Below are 21289 nucleotides of genomic sequence, written 5' to 3'. Positions count from 1 at the left end.
CAATTTACTCGAGATAAAGATTTATGACGGAAACTGGTAGAATATTATATTGGAAGATATGTTGTATCCAATAGTGGGAAGATCTTCATAGTATCTTAGACTTAAAGTTGAAAGGGATTTTAGAGGCTTTAAATTCTAGGTTGAAGTGTTTAGATTTTATTCTCCAAATAAAGAAGACCCAGTAGTTTTTTGTTTTGTTTTGTTTTTTAAATTTCTTTCTCTTTTGAGTACACAATGAAATTATGAGAGTCACATTCAAGGATGACTCAACTAGCTCTATTGTGTAAGAGTAATGGAGATCGTTACAGATGCTATAGGACCAAGTGGAATTGTTATGGTTAAAATGTCAATGAGCTATCAGATATCATTTCTATTTGAATGTAGAGTTAGAATCCTTTTATGACATTGTTACTAAATGAATAGAATGTGCAGAGAGCTTAAGCAGTCTGCTCAAGATCACCCAGCTTGAATTTGATTTTCCAATCAGGTCATCCTGACTTTGAGTTCAATGTCCTGTCCTCTGTAACATGCTACTTCTCTAGGCTTTGAAGGATTAGTGGAAATAGTTAGGGAAGAGCATTTCAAGTACAGGAAACCAAGTGAGCCAAAGCATGTCAGTGGGAAATCTGGGGATAAACTAAGACAAGAATCAGTGGAACAGTTAGAGTTACCAAAAGATAGCAGAGATGGAATTAGCTCTGAGGAATCTCCTTGAAAACAGGATTGTTAGTGTAATTGAATTCATTCTAAAATGGATCATCTTGTATACCATCCAAAGGAATTTGGGTACTGATATGCTGAAAGGATTGTCTTTAAGAGAGGCCCTCAGTAAGGGCAGCAAGATAGCACAAAATCAGTATTTCTAGTAATAAAGGCATTAGTCAGGTATATTTAATGTGTTCTCAAAGCATCTTAATAAAGTAGCATCCCTTGGGATGTTAGAAGGAATCCTAAGGGTGATAGATTATGAGGATGTAGAATTTGAAGGATGATGACAATGATAATTATAATAAAGCACTTTACACAGATTTTCTTCCAAAGCTCTTTGCACTAAAGCCCCATTCTACCTGTTCAGCTGCAATGCTGGAGAAACTGAGCAAGACAGAGATTAGAGAACAATTTAATAGTTTATTAAATGGAGAGATTTCTCAGGGCTGAACAAGACTATTGTCTCAAAGAATCCAGTACTGAGTATCAGACAGCAAGATTTTTTATAGGATAACAAGAACAATGACATAATGGAGGAGGTACCTGGATGGGGATAACCTGATGGGGAGAGGCACCTAGGATGGCACAATGGAGGGAGGTACTGGAGAGGTTACTGATATTCTAATGATGTCTAAAATGGATAGACTTTTATTATGTCAAACATTAAGAATGAATGATTATAGCCTAAAGATATAAAACCTTTATCTCATCAAACATTAAGAGGGAAAGGTTATAACCTGAGGCAGAGTAACTAAATAGGACAATTGGGAACTGGGTCAGGACATTAAAAGGGAACTGTGGCACAACATTCCATACTCTCTCTTTTCTAACTATTCAAATCTTTGAATTACCTTCCTCTAGAAGGTCTTAGCACCATAATTTTGACCAATCCTATGTGAAGTAAATAGACCAAATAAAAATCAAAATAAAGCTACAACAATGCAAGGACTTATGGCAAGATCAAGTCTCTCCCTGATAACCCCAGAATTAATTAGCAATAGACAAAGTTCCTTATTTCACTCATGTCAGGTCCTCTGCAGTTGAGGAGCATATGGACAGTTCACTGTGAGTTAGGTCTGTGGTCATTTGTGCATGACTCGGCCTCTACTTACAGACCAGCAGGGCTCAAGCCAGTAGTGCTGCTCATTCAGAGGGGTAACCCGCTCCAGGGGAGAAGGGTGAGACTTGGAGTAGCTCCACCTGTCCCTGCCCAGAGGAACAGACAGGGCTGCAGAAAGGATCAGATTTCTGAGCAGATTATGCACAGTTAGACCAAGGAAGGCAAACCCCAAACATTTACAGGCCCAATATCAAACTACAAGATCCTTTTAAGTACACTGAAATACTAATTAAGGAGTGGAGAAACAGATCAGAGAGACTGCCAGTCTCAAGACAGGTATCCAATTTCTGGTTGTTTCTAAAAAATAATTCCCAATAATCTCATAAGTTATAAACCTTAAAAAAGACTTGAATATCCAGACACAGTATCTAGTAACCAATAGATGACCAGACTAAATACTTATTTGCTCAAGTATTTAGGGTATAATGATTACAGATAACTAGATTGGAAACAGCAAGGTATGACATAACTGAATTGCATTAACAATTTCTTATTGACCATTGCTCTGATTATAGAATTCAGTTATAGGAGGAAAAAAATGCAGCAACATATTAACTATAAACCCAAGAAATTTTACCTCCAATAACAAATCCTAAACATATATTTACCATAACCTTATATTTATACAAATCAGTTTGCTGCTTTTAGCCAAGAACCAGGTAGCTACAACTTGATAAAAAATGTCTAGAACGGTTTAGAGGGAGGGGAGAGGAGAGGATTCTATGTGGCTCCCCTTCCCCCCACTCCATCTCCAAAAAGGCAGGGTTGGGAGGAAGTCTAACTAAACTTCACTCCACACAGCATCATTATACATAACTCCCATTTGTTCACACCGTGGTCCAACCAAATGGGCCATCTTTTTGTATCTCCCATATGGCACTTCTTTCCCCACAGCTATGCTTTTGCTCTGGCTTTCTAGAAGGGATCCTTTCCTTCCTTCTGCCTCTTAAAAGCCTTAGCTTCCTCCAAGGCTCAGATCAGCTGTCACCTTCTACCTGAAGCCTTTCCTGGTCTCCCAGCTTCCAGAAAAAAAATCCTACTGCCTTTATTCAAAAATTATCTTGTATATATGTTGAATGTTCACATAGAGATATAGATAGGATGTACATTTTATCTCTCTTTACTAGTTTATAATTTATATTCAAGTGCCATTCTACATTTTTCTTTGACTTTCCAGGCACATGTTTTATAGCTCATTTAATTGTGTCCAACTCTTCATCACCCTCTGGATCACAGCATACTAAAGATGTCCCTGGAGTTTTGCCATCTCCTTCTTTAGTGGATTAAAGCAAACAGAGGTTATGTGGCTTGCCCAGGGTTACATAGCTAATAAGAATCTGAGGCCATATTTGAACTCAGATCTCCCCAACTCTAGGCACAGGGCTCTGTCTACTGTGTCAGCAAGCTTCCTCCTGCTTAGCAAATAGTAAGTCCTTGATAAGTGTTTGTCAATTGATTAATTATCTTACTTGATGCTCAACTAACACTGTGAGGTAAATAATATGGGATTTTTTTTTTAAGATAAAGAAATTGAGTATTAGAGAATGGTTTAGTAACTTGCCCATATTAGAGACAGGATTCAAATTTAGATCTCTTCTGACTTCTAACCCAACACTCTATCACACCCATGTGACTATCAGAAGAAAAATAAGGGCTTAAGGAAGGCAAGTTATTTTTCTCTGCTAATTACATAGAGCCTTTCTTAAGGGGAAAAACACACAAAAATAATCTAAATCTTGAGATTTTTCTTCAAATGTAGTTGAAAGAGAACCAATTTGGGGGGAGAGGACTTCTCCCAATTACTACTCATATGAGATTGAGAAAATAAATCAAAATCTTTCAATCTTACTTTCCTTATTTGTGAAATGACTGCAATGGTCAACATGAAGTATAAGATCCCATTCCAATTCTAAATCAGTCCTCTATGAATCTGGAAAATCAATTACCACCAAAATAAATAAGGCCTTGAATGCCAGACAAAGGAGCTGGCATTCTCTGGGATGATTTGTGACATCTTTGATGAAAAAAATAGAATATTTCATTTTTTCAATTTTATTTTATTAGAACTTAAAGCAGGAGACTACATAAATGATTATGATGTAGAGATGATGCATTAAGAAATGCATATAGAAAGATGCTTGATGAATGCAAAAATAAGATCATATGGTAGATTTTTAATGGGATTTGGCATTCTCCATGAGCAATTCTAAGCCTGAAAATATAGTTTTCATGAAAGAGTACAGTTTCAGAATGATCTCTGCTATTTAATTCATCTTTTTGTTTTGAGAAAATGGACTTTGCCTTTAGGGAAAATAGAACTAGGGATAAAAATATACCTACTTACTCAAACTTTCAATCAATAAAGAAAGAGAATTATTAGAGTTTTTTGGAGTCATAATCTTAGAGTTCACAGAAAGCTTAGAGGTTACTTGTTTCAACCTTTTGTTTTTTTAGGTGCTGGTGAGAAACTTGAAATGTAGAGTGAGAGTTGCCCAAAGTCATATGGAAATTAGGTAATAAAGTTGATATTTGGGCTCAATGTCTGTGATTCCACAATAGTGCTCATCATCTTATACCTCAGAAATCATATTATTATAGAAGAAATAATCTGAATCTGGATCTTTTCATATCCAGGCATTTAGAAAAAAAATTCCATTTTTGTTAGGAATTAGGTAAGAGATGGAGTAGTATGAACTTGTAATTTCATTGGTATAGGAATTTTCAGTGGGAAAATTCCTTCCACCAGTGCAGCTAAGCAATTCTTATTTATTTAGTTTGAGATAATTGCACTGAGAGTTTAGGTGACTTACAAATTGTCAAACATCTAATGTTGATCAGGGAGAGAGTTTTAACCTACATCCCTATCTTCCATGTATGCTGCCTTTCTAACCTTAATACATATATATAATTAAGATATTTAATAATTAAATAAACTTTGTTTAAAAGCATGTTCACACAATATTTACCAACCAGAAGTTAACTGCCTACTATGTGGTTAATCCAAAATTAAGGAGAAAGTAAAAGTCTAATTCTTATACCATTAGAATAAAGGGCTGGGATATGACAGCAAAGAAAGCTATTGATAAATAACTGTAAATCAAAGATCCTTCAGGTCATGGATTTTCCACTATCCAAAATAGTGCTTAGTACGTAGCATATATGCAGCCAACAACTGATTTAATTTGATTCTTTACAAAGCCTGGTTTTTAAATAGCAGTTCTATGAATTACCATTTTATAAAATGAATGGAAGTTCAGAAAGAAATAGAAAAGGGGGTTTCCTACCTAAATCCTCATATACATTGTACAATATCAGACTTTTTAAACTTCATGAAAAGCAAAACAGGTTTGAGGGTCACATGGAGTGTATTACAAATACTTTAGTTAATAGACTGTGAATTTCAGACATCTGTCATTAAGGGGGGATATTTGGTGAGCTAATAGGAAATGTATTTTTCTTTCCTTTTTTTGGTCATTTTTCCCTATAAGTATTTTTCTCAGCATATTTACTTGATGGATGCATTTAGTAATTTATGCACATTACTGAATTATGTGTGGTTTATGATTTTTAAGAGCTCAACATAACTTTTGCATTTATATTAATTTTTGTTCTAGGCTTATGTGAGCTAACAAATTTCATTTCATAAGGGATTTTTGCATTAAATAAAGACTTTAAAAAATAAAATTTCCTAACATCTCTGAGATGTCTTCCAAGTCTAAGATTCTGTAGTTTTCTAATTTTTTTTTATATTTGAAGATAGAGAAAAGCATAGGGATGAAATGGTTTGTTTAGGTTCATAGAGGTAACATGCCTTGGAGCCAGTATCCTAATCTAGATTTTCTGACTTGAGTGAACTTTGTTGGAATTTTTTTAGCAAAAAAGATTTTTCATCTCTTTCTCCAGCTCATTTAACAAATGAGGTAATTGAGGCAAATAATTTAGTGACTTGCTCAGAATCACATACCTACTAAGTGTCTGAGGCCAGATTTGATCTCAGAAAGATGTTTATTATGCTATATGGTAAACTCAAAAATCAAGGGTAACAACCATGTTTTCAGACTGTGGCTACAGCAAAAATAGACATGATACAAAGACTGAGCAGCCAAGTAGTGGATAGAGTACCAGGACAAGAGTCAGGAACACTTAAATTCAAATCCTGCCTCAGACATTTCCTACATGTGTAACTATGGTCAAGTCATTTAACTCTATTTGACTTAAATTGTTCTTCTGTCAAATAAGCTAGAGAAGGAAATGGCAAATTACTTTAGTATTTTTTCCCTAAAAATCTTAGCCAGTTCACAGAATCAAACATTACTGATATGACTGGAAAAAAAATAAAAGAAAAAAGAGATAAGCACATAAACACCATTATACTTAATAGCATCACAGATAACAATTCAATATCAATATCTTCTGCAGATTTAGATATGTTTTCACCAGAAAATAAGAAATTTAAAGACTTAAAGAAAAAGTTAACAAAATCATAAGAAGAAATTGATAGTAAAATCACAATAGTGGGGAGTTAAAATTTATATCTTTCAGATTTTAAAGAACAAATTTAAAAATTTAATAAGATAGAAGTTAAGAACCTGAATGAAACTTTTGGAAAATTTAGAGAGGATAGTTCTTTGGCAATTACTGAATAGAAACAGAAAAGAATTTTTGTATTTGTATATTTACAAATATTTACAAAATTTAAGTCTATGTATTGTATGTCTGTATACTTGTCTAGTCATTTCACTCATGTCTGACTGTTCTGTAGGTTCAGCAAAAAATTATATGCTGGCTATATAGACCTGCCTAGTTAAGTTTAAGGAGGTTCATCATTAGAAAGTTGGCTATAAAATGATGAATTCCTTTTATCACCACATCTCATGAAAACTACCTGCTAAAGTATAAAGAGTCATAATGTACATAAATGGGAGGGAGAAGAGGAATGTCCACAAGAATAAATCACAAATCCTGAAAGTACCATGTCTGGAAATGTGAAGGACTATTGCATATGAATTTCAAGGATTTGATGAATTAACTTTGTTTCCATGTATTTTAATTTTGGTTCTTTTTAGAAGGGTACTTTTCTGCAGATGGCTCTCCCTATAGTAATTAATCTTTGCCAAAAGGATTTGGAGGGTGCCTTTCCTCATGTGGAGTGTTTGCTTGCTTTTATTATGTTCTTCACCCCTTTCACTCTTCCTTATGGAGTTTCTAATGGCAATAGCTAAAAGTACATAATGGCTCAGTTGGCTAATATATTTACATTAAGATATTGTTCTGACTGGATTGTCCTGCAGTACATTGGAAATATAGATGATGGATTCTAAACACCCTCATGAGAAAGCCACAGCCAGAAGGTGTCACTTCCTAGAGTTTCAGTTAAGGTTGATTTCTTTGTTGTTAATAGTTTTTGTTTCTGACTTTAGCTTGTGTAATTCCTTCCACTCATGGAAATTTTCCTAATAAGATTTTCCAGGCATGATGTTTCACACACACAGTGAAAACCTGCTGATTCCTATAAACACCTAAGCTAGAAGGCAAAACATTAATGCATGGTCTTGACTTCTCTAGTGGGAAGATAATGGCCAGTTAGAATATAATTCTCATATCAAATCCTCAGAATAGCTTTGATGTAACTTTTGATATATGTGAAAACCTTGCATTTTCACCTATGTGAGAAATAAAATAAAGTTTTGGAAAATGATGAGACATTTATTTCTGTATTTGAGTGTACTGAATTCGTGGCTGGACTACAGACCTCCAAAGGGTATGATTCTGTTGGCATGGACCATTTTTCTTCCAATATAGATACATCCCACCTAACTTCTTCACATCTCATCACTACCACCCCTTAAGATATGGTCTTTAAGAAATGACTGTAATTTTCTAACAAAATAACAATAACTATAAATCCAATGTCCAATCTTCTGGGGTTGAACCTCTCTGAATTTAACTTTGTTGCTCAATTATTTCAGTCATATCTATCTCTTTGTGTCCCCATTTGGGGTTTTCTTTGGCAAAGATACTCCAGTATTTTGCAGTTTCCTTCCCCAGCTCATTTTATAGATGAGCAACTAAGGCAAACAGGTCTTAGTGACATGCCCAGAGTCATACAGCTGAGAAGTGTCTGAGGCCAGATTTAAACTGAGGAAGATGAGTCTTCTAGGTCCAGTACTCTGTTTACTGTACCACCTATTTACCCTTTGGCTAGTGCCTATGTGATGGAAACAGCCCATTAAATATGGGATACATATGAAATTAGCCTATATGTGAAGCTTTTTTTGCTTGAAAGCACCAGCCCAAATTTAGAATCCATTAGCCTTTGGGGGCCTAGAGTTATAAACAAACTCAGATTAGAATGGGTTTCAAATTATATTCAGGTTAGTCTTTAAAATTGAACATTTTGTCTAAATGCTTCTGTTACACATCTTCCCTTTAATCATGTCTGACATTAGAAATAACATTATTGAAACCCCAGAGATTGACATTGTTTACTCTCCCTAACCAGATTTTTATAGTGATACCATGTTTCTTTTAATATAGGCACATAAATTGTAGTTTCTTTCTTATCCCTGAAAATAAATGAAATTTTATGTCTTTTGCTCATGGGCACTGAGAAATAAATGTAGGAAAGAAAAAAATGCATTTCTTTGGATTCTAGTAATTTGGAGTCATGCAGGAGCTCAGGAACAGTATAAAAACCTCTCTGTAAAATTAGTATAATAATGCTTGCAATGTCTTTGTATGTTTTACATAGTTCTGTTGAGGAAATGTCTTTGTCAGCTGCAAAACACTTTATAAACAATATGAGCTGCTAATATAAAAAACTTCAAAATTAGTGACACATCATGTTTCTGATGTAAAATGGAAATTTAGGCCTGAGTGGAATTATAATCTTTCATGAATTTGCCATATTTTACTTAGTAATATATGCTCAGTTGTCAATATATAAGATATGCAGCACTTGAAGGCAATCAAATCTTTCTTTAAAAGTCATATTTTAGATTTTCTACTAATTCAGAGTTCTTCTATGCCCTGAAGGCTTTCTCAACCTACCAACTCTTGCAGAGCAATTATTCATCTGAACTTGTGGAGGGAATTTCCTTGTTCTGGAAGAAATCACATCCAAATAAAATGAAACCACTTTTTTATCTCCCTAATAGTTACGTAAAGCAAAGATATCTATGGAGTTGAGAGAACAAAAATATCCAGCTTAATTTTTCTGATGCTAATTCCTCTTAAGCATATGATTTACATACCCATTTCTTTTTTCTCACCTAAGATATAATCTTATGTTTCCAGATGCTTCCTGTACATTTCCACTTGGATGTGTCACTCATCACCTGAAAAACCTGTCCAAAACTGAAGTCATCAATTTCTCTCAAACAGTTCCTCCTCCCCCTGTCCCTGCTTTTGTTGTTGCTTTAATTATTCAGTAACTTAGACTCCTAAAATCAGAGTTTGAGTTAGAAGAAATCTCAACCATCATCTGTTCCATCCCATACAGAAACCTAAAAGGAATTTGCTTAGTAATATATCTGACAAAGAATGGCCATTCAGTCTTTGCTTGGAAGACCTCCAAGGAAGAGAAAGCCTACCACTTCTGGAAGTGACCCATTCTAGTTTTAGACAAATCTAATTGTCAGAAAAGTTATTCTGATGGCAAGGCTAAATTGCCTTTTTTACAATCTCCCCAAATTGTTCCTTGTTCTACCCTCTCTGGTCAAATGGAATAAGACCAGGACTTCCTCCTCATGAGAGCCCTTGAAATATGTGAACTACTATGTTTCCCCAAGGCTACTATTCTCCAGGTCAATTCTTTCATCCCCTTCCACTCAATCATAATCTAGTCAGTCACTAAGTTCTCTATTTTTTTTTTCCTTTCTGGTATTCCTCCTATCTATTGGTTTCCCTTCATATCTATCATTCCTGTCCTGGACTTTATCTCTTCATACCCAAACTATTGCAACAGCCTCCCTAATTATAGACTTTTCTCCTGAAAATTCATCTTTGTATTTACCACCACCAGATAAAGTTCTATAAACAATGCTTTCATTAAGCTATTCCTAAGCCCCCAAGTCTCACATGGTTCCTTCATCCTGTACATCAAATCTCAAGTCTTCCCCAAAGCATTCAGAATACCTTTTCATCTGGCTTTGCCCTAGTCATCTAACTTTAGAACTCAATACTCACAAAAGTACTGTTGTAATTGGACTGGTCTCCTCCCTATATCAAAAAGATGCTATGTCTCTGGTTCTGTAACCCTGGATCTTCATTCTTATGTTGCCCTTCACCTGGAATACCCATTCCCTTCATTTTGCCTTTGCATCTTTTAAGGCTCTCTTTAAATATTAGCTCTACTGTTATCTAATAACTCCAATTCTATCACATACAGATTATCACTGATGACAGTCTTGCTTCCTGTATTAGCTTTTCTTCTCAGATGAGTTTTGGATTCTTTAGATATAGGGAACATATCTTGGCTACTTGTTTCCTTCACAGTGCCTGGGGCATTACAGAGCATAGTAGGTGTTCAATGAAGACGAGCTCAATTCTACAACTAGAAAGATACAATGGCAAGTGGCATTTTGGAACAATTATTGATCCCAAGTTCTTCATTCTTATGACTGTCTTCTGTCTAAAAAGAGCTCTCTTTAGATTCTTCTGCCAGCCAAGAGGGCAGCTGTAACACACATGAAGCTCAATAAACCTGAGTCAAGTTTACTTTGGCCCCTGGTGCATGGAAAATAGCAGTTTATCCCAGCTTCTCTCCAAGGCCTATTTGGCCTCAACTTGTACTATTCCTTTTCATTCTATTTTAAAAATGAAGTATGCTTTTAAAAGAAAATCACATTTTTTCTTGCATTTGTGCTGTGAAAGAAAAGGAAACCAAAGCAATAATGACTTTTCAGGATGGCATTTTGTTTTCCCATTTAGCATTTAGAAGTTCCATTTCCATTATGAATGGCCTAGTCATGCCATGAGAGGGGAGGTATGTCTGTGGTAACTTTTCCATAGGTGTGACTTGGAGTGATAGTATTTTTAAAAATCTAAAATTAAAAGTCTAAAAATCCCTTTTCCAGTTAAGACCATTAACAGAGTTTCTAAATGAAAAAAAGAAAATATGAGTGCCTCAAATTTATTGAAAAGCTACACTAGCCAAATACCAGGAATTCTGCCTTTGCTGCCTGGAAACATGTCTTTGGCTAGATGACTTGTCTTAAAATGAGTGTGTCAACACTCAAGTTAGGAGAGAAGTGTTCTCTTTTCATTTTTTCTGGATTTTTTTCCCTCTTCTTTTCAACAGCCAACGATGGAGATTATTGGCGTCTCCTAAATCCCGGAGAATATGTAGTCACTGCCAGGGCAGAAGGCTTTACTTCTTCAACCAAGAACTGCGCTGTGGGTTATGACATGGGAGCCACTCGGTGTGACTTTACAATCAGCAAGACCAACCTTGCAAGGATTAAGGAGATCATGGAAAAATTTGGAAAGCAACCCATCAGCCGACCAGTCAGGCGATTGAAGCTGAGAGCAAGGCAAAGGCGACAGAGAAGATAAAATCTTGACAAGATGGGTTTTAAGTCCTGTTTAAATCAAAACCAATTGTATTAGTAGCTACATAGCCAACATGCACATTGTTGTTATTTTTTTCCAGTTCAAGACATGGCAATTAGTATGTGTGTATTGCAAGGAAAGTCCCAGGAAACAGAGCTCAAAGCTCAAAATATTTCCCATTTTGTGATCTTTATATGAATTTTATTCATATTATAGGCTGAATGTAGCAAGGCAAAATCAATTGATAGAAGTGGGCACATGGCTTGGAAATGAAAAACAAATTACTTAAGTTTTAAGATCCTCTTCCTACATAGAGGAGAAAGATGGGAAAGGGGGAGAATTACTGTTTATATGACAGCAGGAATTCCATGTCAACCTTGAAATGTGTCCAATTAAAATGATAAGATTATAGATTTCTATCTAGAAGTGATATTCAAAGTTATTCTACTCCGGTCTCCTATTTTACCAATAAGGAAACAGAAGCCAAAGAGCAAATCCAGAAATTGAGTTCCAAACACAGCTCCCTTTCCTCTGTATCACACTAATACTGCTGCTACTTAAAAAGCTGGTGGGAAACTTGGGAGATATAATCTCATTAATTCTTTGAAATGCCAAGCCACATCAAATAAATCCTACATTCTATAAACAATAGGAAATACACCCTGAGCTATGATGGGACTTGTTTAATCAATGTAAGCTTTTTTCCCCTCAACAATAAAGCTTTTATATAAAAGCAAAGAAGAGTATCACAATCAGAACTGTGCCAGAAATAATCTTAAATTAATGGTCTGGTAATAGACTTCCTAAGAAGTTTGCTACATTCATCTCACTCTGCTCAAAACTTGAATAATTACTGTGCCCTCCTTCAACACAGGGTCAGTGGGATCAGCTTTTCAATAGGGAAGTAGTGCTTTCAATCAACTTCTATCTTTTGGCTTGGGACTTTCACAAGACCTGAAAAGTGAGTGACATAAAGACCCATCACTTTTCAACTATACCCACTTCCCTTTACAGAAAATGTAACTGACCTAAACTGACCTAAAAGAAGCCCAGAAAGTCAGGTTTAGTGTATGAAATGCCTCACCCATTAAATCAAACATGTGCCTTTACAATAAATGAGAAATTGCCTGGAGAGTCTTTGGTGGATCATTTTGAAGGAGTTGGTTGACTCTATGAGAAAGTCAGTTCTCCTTTCTTGTTTTTTTAGATAGTGCTGATAGCCTATTGACTTGGAAGAATGGAGGAAAAAGAAATTGTGAGTTCTTTGTGCTTATGCCCTTTAAAATATTGAATCTATAAAATGCAGGTCACTCTAAGTTCTTTTATCAAAGGTCATTGTTAGTAAGATCAACCTTATTGGAGAAAAGCTTCCTCCTCTCAAAAGTACATATGCACATCCTATCTCTCCTCATCTCCCCATGACAGGATGCAATTGAGACAGTATTCTGAAGGCATTTCCTGATATCATTTTGTCAGCACTCCCAGATATAGAATGACATTGTTTTTTCCTTAAGAATTATAACTATCTTTTGCCATTTTAAGGATTTTAATTAAGAATTCCCTCCTTCCACTTTACTTATCAATAGTTTAGATCTTCTTTAGTAAAATGATTATAGTACTTACATCATTATTGTCATCAGGATTCTTTAATTAGAGTCACAAACTCAGAAATGGGAATTAACCCTTAAATTGTCCTATCCACCAGATTCAGTATTACTAAAAATACATTTATTAAATACTTACTGTAAACAAAGAACATTATAGTAGATGCAAAATGAAAAGTAAAATTTAAATCTTATTTTCAATATACTCATACTACATTGTGGGGTTTAGGAGTGTACTGTGCATATTCAAATAACTATAATAAAAAATTCATAATAAGTACATAACCAGTTTCTGTCCTAGGTAGAGACTGGGAAAGATTGCTTCAAGTAGGGGCAATCAATTGAGACTCAGAAAAGGAGGTCAAATTTCATTAGACAGACAAGGAAAGAGTGAAACAAAGAGAAAATTCAATCCATTGAAAAGGGCATGGACAAAATCCTGGAGTTGGATAATGTAGCATATTCATATGGCCAGTTTTGTCAATCTTTATCCATAGTTTAAAAAGAAAGGCATACATGGTCATTCTAGAACTCCTTAACCTTTTCACACAATTCCTAGTAAGATATTGATTTTTTTTTCCAGATTCTTCACAAGTTTAAAAACTAATGTAATTTCACATAAGAAGATAGAAGAAATCATTGGAATCCTTTTTTGGCTTTCTTTCCATCTAAGAGTTCTTCATTTTAACAATCTATTGTTTACCTGACTTCAGATAAGTTTCCAAATGATTGACTGATTTTTTTTTCCTCTACCATTTTTCTAGGTATTTTTCCAGTTAGATCAGTAATAAAAACTATGTCACAGAATCAACTGCATCCCCTCATATTTATTCTTCTTGTCAAATATCAAAATTTCGTAGAATTTCTTTTCATAATGATATCATCTATTTATGCTGAAAAATTTTTGGAAAATACCACCCCATACGATGTGACAAATTATCCCAGGCATTGCTGTTTTGGAGAATTGCCTTCTCCTTTGTGTGATTAAACCTCTAATCAGGGGGATGCACAATTCATTTATTTTACATATTCTTTGGGGAATATGGGATATGACTGTTGGACCAGCAACCATCATTAATATGGCTTACTTTCATGTCCTTGTGAAATAAGTTAATATGAGGATTTGTTTTAATTACATCTGCATTTAGAGAATATGGGATGTTGATAAGGACTAGATCTGTGAGTTCATTTACTATAGGGACTTTCTGCATGAGTGAATGGACTTTATTAATACAAGTCTACACTTTCTTGCTGAGTTACATAAAGCCCTGAGATTTTAAGTGATATAGCCCAATATAATATAGGTAAATATTGTCAGAAGAGGGATGTTAACTTAAATCTTTCTGGATTCCAGACCTGATTTCTATACACTATGACATGCAATTATGATGTAAAATATCTTTTAAATTTAAGGGTAGAGTGTTGGGGCCCAGAAGAGAGCTAAAAGATTGAAGTTGATTTTGTTTTGTTTGTTTTGAATGGAGGAAGTTATCAAAAAAAATTTTTTTTAATAAAGTAGATTAAGAGATAGCAGCCCAGATTAATTGGGGATTCTTAGTTCCATAAGAAGTCATGTCTATTTCTATATGACCACAATCTAATAGGATTCATTTTTTAAAAATAATAATTGGATAAGTTTTATTTGCTGAAGTTGATTCTTATGGCTAAAGCATGTGATGGTTATTCAAGATACTCATTACCACTTCTTCCCATGGCCTTCATGAATATTTGAGAACTTTGTCTAAATTACTCTTCCCTGATTTATAGAGTCTGCTATGGTTCCCTACCTAAGCCCCAGGATTACCAGAAATAATTAAAACAAACAGATAAAATGAATAAACAAAACACTTTATAAGTTCTGCAGCTAACTTTGAGATTTTTTTTCCTGTTTTGAGAAAGGAAAAATGTCATAGATACTTAATTCATAAACTTGGCTGTCAGAAATTGGGACAAAATGTTACACCAAGAATTTATGAAAATAGATAATAAAGCAGTAAAGCAGCTGATCCGCCCCTGTTGTTTTTAATGCCATAGGGGAGTTGTTCGTTTCAGGATGTTTCTGGAGCACCTTCCTGTACACTCATTTGGTGTCAAAACCTTGAGCTTGAAATAAAGCAACAAAACCCATAAATTCTCATTTGCTAATATGATCTGCCCCCAGGATAAAAGGAAGCTGCGGAAAATTTGCAATAAAATAGAAGAAATTAGATCTATTTTCATAGTGAAAATAGTTATATAATATAAATTTGTGTGCATTCTTTCATATGCAGCATTTAAGGGGGATAGATACATGACTTTTTCTCACAGAAATCCTATTCATACTATGTCTAACAGCAGATTTTACAAAATTCTGGACCCTAAGTTTCTGTGACCTTAAAATAGCTCATGCTTCATGCTTATGCTCAGAATCTCATGGGAGAAGGAGTGAGCTCAGAACTGATCTTGTCCTATAGCCTTTTTTTATACATAAGGAAACTGAAAATTAAAAGAATTAAACAACTTGTTTATGAGCACATAAGAAGAAAAATGTAAGCACCTTGAAGATAGGTTTGTTTTTTCCTTTTTGTCTTGCTCTTCAGTTGGACTTGTATCAAATGGGGTTTGTGAATTTATTTTTTACCCATTTAAAATATAATTAATTTCTTTGGTAATGCTGTGTGTTATACATTTAAAAATATTACTATGAGCAGGGGTCTACAGATTTTACCAGACAGTTGCCAAAAGGATCCATGACACAATGAAGGTTAAAAAGTCTTATTAGAGATGATTCCTAAAATTTCTTCAATTATTATTGTTCTATAACATTTTTTTTGCCTTTGCTAATCATAAACTTATATCTTAATTCACTGGTTCTAGTTTGAGTTTTATGTTAGTAAAATTACCTACACTGGTATTTTAATTATTCTTCACTGTCATCTTTTTTTTTTCTACCAGTCACTAAACTGTGTTATGGCTTTTAGTTCTCCTAATAATTAACAATAATAGGTAGTGTTAGGATTTGAAAAATTCTGTAAAGGAGAAATTTCTCATTTCTGCATGAGGTTTTATCATCATCATCATCTGCATTTTATAGATCAGGAAAGTGCTGTCAGAAAAATTGAGCAGTTTTCATATTTTATATGTAACAGTTTATAAATATAGCAACTCTATAGCTAATATGTGTCAGATCTGGGGCAATATCCCAGGCCTTCTGATTTTATATCAAAAATGCTTTTCCCACTCCTCCACAGCTGTCTCTTATGAATTATCTATTGAATTTATTTCAAGTGCATAAACCAAAGGGATCAAATATTATTGGGACTTCAAATAATTGGTAATATTGTTCATATCCCAATGGGCTAGCATTGGGGCAAGGATGGAATTGGTAAGGATGTCTCACAGTAGTTCCCTTTTTGGCCCTATGTAATCTATCTCATGTATCACAATATTGGAAAATTAATTTGGACATCATGTAAGTAGGATCTGTATCACTATATGATCAGAAAGGAAAATAGGTGAGTGAGAAGGATATATCCCTGTATATATATTAAAGTAGCAGATTGAAGGGAAGAATTAAGCTCATTAATTAATGACTAGCAGCAACTCATTACCAAGACGTTTTTGGGATGTTTCTGTTCAGGAAAAATAACACCAATTTACAAAATAAACAAATGTCAGTCTAAGGGTACAAATGTTCTGCTGAAGATGTTATTTTCATCTGTAACACACTTGATAAATGCTATGTTTTCTCTAGGGCATTAGTAAGTGTTAGTCATTCTAATCTCTGGGATGTTACTTGTATATTTATTTATTATTGAACAATTTCTAAGCAAGTGATATTTGGCAAGTAGAACTAGAGATGATAAGAACATCCTCTCAGATGAAGCCAAATAATACTGACATCTGATTACACATAATGCAGTCATTGAATGAAGGGGGTTTAAAAGGGTGAGGAGGAGACAGAAAAAATTCAGATACACATAAGTGTTAAATAATTTATATTTTAAGACTGCTTCAGCACCAACCAAATGAAAACTATCCTAAGGGAAAACAAAACCTTGACTTTTTTGAAGTTGAAATCTTTGCTTTCAGCCTTAGATATCTCAGTTGCTGCTATTTCTGGGCTCCTATTTAGATGTAGCAATATCAAACCCAAGGGAATAAGGCCCTGAGGAGTAGCATCATTTTTGGTTTCAAGCATCAGGAATCATGAAGAGCAAAATCATATCCTATCCCAAAGAATAAGGGGCCCTGAGGAGCAATTTCAATTGCAGTTCCAAGCTACTGGGGGCCTTTACCTATACTGTGGTGCAGACTAGGAAAGAAATGACAATACCTCATGATAAACACAACTTGAAAGCACCAATACTGAAAATAGTAGTGGGTGAAAAAAGCCTGAAGTTTGAGCTAGTGTCTCTTCCTTCCCCATGCAGGGAACAGAATCCAAACAAAAGTTCAAAATCAAGAAATAGGATGGAGAATGAACAAATAACAAAAAAAAAAAAAAAAAAAAAAGAACTCAAGCATAAAAAGCTCTTATGGTGATAGGGAAGAAAAAGACAGTAAAATCAAAAGAAGTATGAGCAAAACCTAAAAGAAAAACAATAAAAGTTAATTAAACATAAACCCAAAAAGAATTTTTGGAAGACTTAAAAAAACTGCAATTGGAGAAATTCATATATAATGATTGTGTGTATCAATAAAAGTGAGAGAGAGAGAGAAGACCAATGAATCGGTAATGCAATTTTAAAAATTAAAAAATAATTTTAAAAAAATTAAAGAGAAGGACCTATTAATTAAAAAATAACTAGAAAAAGAGGTTTGTTCATAACTCTTATTATTCCTGTCCCCATGTCTAAATTTGGAGTGAAGCACAAAAGTTGACGTCAATTGGGTACTCTTATTTCAGATATTCCAATTATGTTGGCACATGACCACCACAGAGGAATGAAAAAGTCCCATTCTCAGAATAAAAATAGACAGGAGATTTGTCATAAGCAAAAAAAGAAAAAAAAATGGAATAAACAGTGAGCCTTCTATATATGTGTGTACGTGCATATTTCCTAAACCAACAACTTAACAAATTGCAAATTTCTTTAAAAAAAACTAGAAAAAGAAGAAATTAGAAACACCCCAATTTAACTGCAAAATAGATATCCTACAAATCCAAAGAGAGAGTAACAAAACTGAGAGAAAATACAAAGTTAAATGAATAAAATTAGGAGCCATTTTTTGAGGAAAAATCCAATAAAATACATAAATCATTGCTTAGTTTTATTTAAAAAATTCAATTTGCCAGTATCAAAAGTGAAAATGAAGATGAAATTAAATTATTAAAGGTTAATTCACACAATTGTATTTCAGTGAAACTGACAATCTGAGTGAAAAGGATGAATATTTACAAAAATATAAACTCTCCAAATAAATGGAAGAGAAAACATACATAAACAATCCTAAAAATTAAACAACTTAGAATTTTTTTTTAATTTAGAAAAAAATTGAACAAATCAGCAGTGTGCTTTCTAAGAAAAATTTTCCAGAACCATATGGATTTGTAAGTGAATTTTATAAATTTATAAGGCCCAATAATTCCCAACATCATGTAAGATACTTGAAAAAATAGATAAATAAGAAAACTAGCAATTTCTTTTATGATGAAAATATGGTTTTGTTAACTAAATCAGAGAAATTAAAGTATAGACCAATATCCTCAATGAATATTAATGCAAAAAAATAAATGAAATACTTGCAAAGAGGTTACAACGATATATAATAAAGATCATAAAGAAGAATCAAGTAGGATTTATGCCAAGAATGCAGGACTGGTTCAATATTAGGGCCATTATCAGCATAATTGATCATAATAGCAAAAACAACAAGATTTGATGCTGAATTTTTTTAGCATCCATACCTACAAAAAAAATCACTAGAAAGCATAGAAATCAATGAAACATTTCTTAATAGGATAAGTAGTATCTATCTAAAATAAAGACCAAGCATTATCTATATTGGTGATTAACTTAAAACCTTCCTGATAAGATCATAGGTGAAGTTAAAATATTCATTATCACCACTAATATTTAATATTGGAGTAGAAATGTTAACTATAGCAATAAAATAAGAAAAACACATTGAAGGAATAACTATAGGCAAAGAGGAAACAAAAGTATTACTCTTGGGGTCAGAGCCAAGATGGTAGAGAGAAGACCAATCTTTGAGCTCTTCCTGGCTTTTCTCAGAATCAGTAATCAGACTGGATTAAAAAGCAAAATTGCTTACAAGAAACATATTTAGAGTGATATATGCAGTGTAAAGGTAAAAGGCTGGAATAATCTATTATGCTTCCACTTAATTTAAAAAAAAAAAAAAAAAACACTAGTAATGATCTTGATCCCCTGATCTCAGGTCAAGCGAAAGCAAATATAGATCTAATTAAAAAGATAAGGAAAGAAACTACATTTTGATAAAGGATACCATAGATAATGAAATCATTTCAATACTAAACATATATGCAACAAGTGATATATCATCCATATTCCTAGAGGAGAAGTTAACAGAGCTGAAAGAAGAAATCCATAGCAAAACTATACTATTGGGGAATCTCAACCTTGATGAATCAGAACTAGATAAATCAAATCACAAAATAAATAAGAAAGAAGTTGAGTTAAATAAAATTATAAAAAAATAAGGTATGATAAACCTTTGAATAAATTTGAATGGGGACAGAAAGCAATATACATTTTTCTCAGCACTATATATAACCTACACAAAAATTGACCACATACCAGGGCATAAAAATTTCAAAATCAAATGCAGAAAGCAAGAAATAGTAAATGCTTCTTTTTCAGATCATGATTCAATCAAAATTACATTTAATGAAAGCCAAGGAAAAATAGACCAAAAAGTAATTGGAAACTATATAATATAATTCTAAAGAATGAGTGGGTGAAACAACTCATAGACACAATAGATAATTTTCCAAGAGAATAATAATAATGAGATAACACAAAAAATATATGGGATGCAGCTAAAGCAGTTATTAGGGGAAATTTTATATCTCTAGATGTTTACTTGCATAAAATAGAGGAAGAGAAGATCAATAAATTGGGCAAGCAACTAAAAAAGCTAGAAAAAGAGCATTTTAAAACCCTCAATTACATACCAGATTTGAAATTCTGAAAATAAAAGGGGAGATTAATAAAATTGAAAATCAGAAAATTATTGAAATAATAAGCAAAACTAAGAGTTTTACAAAAAAAATAAAATAAAATAAGTTTTTGGTAAATGTGACTAGAAAAAGAAAAGAAGAAAATCAAATTGCCTGTTGTCAAAAATGAAAAGGATTGTAAAGGGCTGAAACTCTAAGCAGATGCACTTGGACAACCGAGTACTTAAGGCTAATTATTTATTGGACAATACTCAATTAGCATATGCTTGGAAAATGGTCTGCCCCAGTATTCTGTGCTGGCTCGATCTGTTCGTGTATACAGAGAACTGTAGGAGGGATTAGAGGATGGAATAAGACAAGCCAGAGTTACTTTTTGAGGAGAGAAGAGGAGAAAGAAGGTGTGGAGATTGCTGTGTTGAGTCCTTTCCATTCTATCTCTAAGACCAGAATAAAGACCAAGGACTTTTGTGTATCCTGACTCCAGCTGATTCTAAAGCATCCAGGGTGCTAACTTAGTCTTGACAATTGGCTTCCAACGTGTGGACCACGGACCCTACTTTCACTAAAGTCCCTGGTGACCAGGAAACTGGGTGAGTATTTTAATAGACAAACAGGAAACTTACTTTGTTAAGGGCTAAACTGGTAACCTTTTCTAGCTGAAATGGGGCAGATATTAGGAAAAGATTCTCTCCCACCCCTACCCCTAACCCCTCCCCAAAGGAGATCTGTAGGAAACATAGTCAGACTGATAAAGATTCAGGGTTTAATTATGACTTGGGAGCAGACTGATGGATTCCTGGATACATTAGAACATATGTCCTCTTGGTTCTTCATTGAAGAAAATATAGGGGCAAATAATTGGAAACTAGTAGGAGATCAACTATGTGAATATTATAATGATAGTGGTTCTGATTCGATTTCCAAACAAACATTCTATATATACAACATAACACAATTGGCCTTAAAGAATCTTGCAAGTTATAGAAAAAAGAAAAGTATTCAGAATAGCCAGATGAGGAAGTGTGAGGAAAAAGAGGAAGACAAAGAACAGTTTAATGACCATATCTCCAGAGAGTATGGGGACTTAAATGAGATTCAAGGGGGTGGTGATTGTCCCTCTTACAAGGCAGCTTCAACCCTGCCTAGGAGCAGATAATT

General features: G+C 33.9%; 1 protein-coding gene across 1 annotated transcript in view; it reads left to right on the top strand.

The window, feature by feature from the left end:
- CPXM2 (carboxypeptidase X, M14 family member 2) overlaps window positions 1–15830 on the top strand; it is a 264562-nt gene extending 248732 nt beyond the window's left edge. Inside the window, exon 14 of the mRNA XM_051981609.1 lies at window positions 11130–15830. Within this exon, the coding sequence (XP_051837569.1) occupies window positions 11130–11383 (254 nt within the window). The 3' untranslated portion in view covers window positions 11384–15830. The remainder of the gene's footprint in view (window positions 1–11129) is intronic.
- Window positions 15831–21289: the final 5459 nt, after the last annotated feature.

This window comes from Antechinus flavipes, chromosome 2 (assembly GCF_016432865.1).
Source record: "Antechinus flavipes isolate AdamAnt ecotype Samford, QLD, Australia chromosome 2, AdamAnt_v2, whole genome shotgun sequence".
Lineage (NCBI taxonomy): Eukaryota > Metazoa > Chordata > Mammalia > Dasyuromorphia > Dasyuridae > Antechinus > Antechinus flavipes.
Note: the sequence above shows the minus strand (reverse complement) of the source record. Positions and strands in the feature narration are given on the sequence as shown.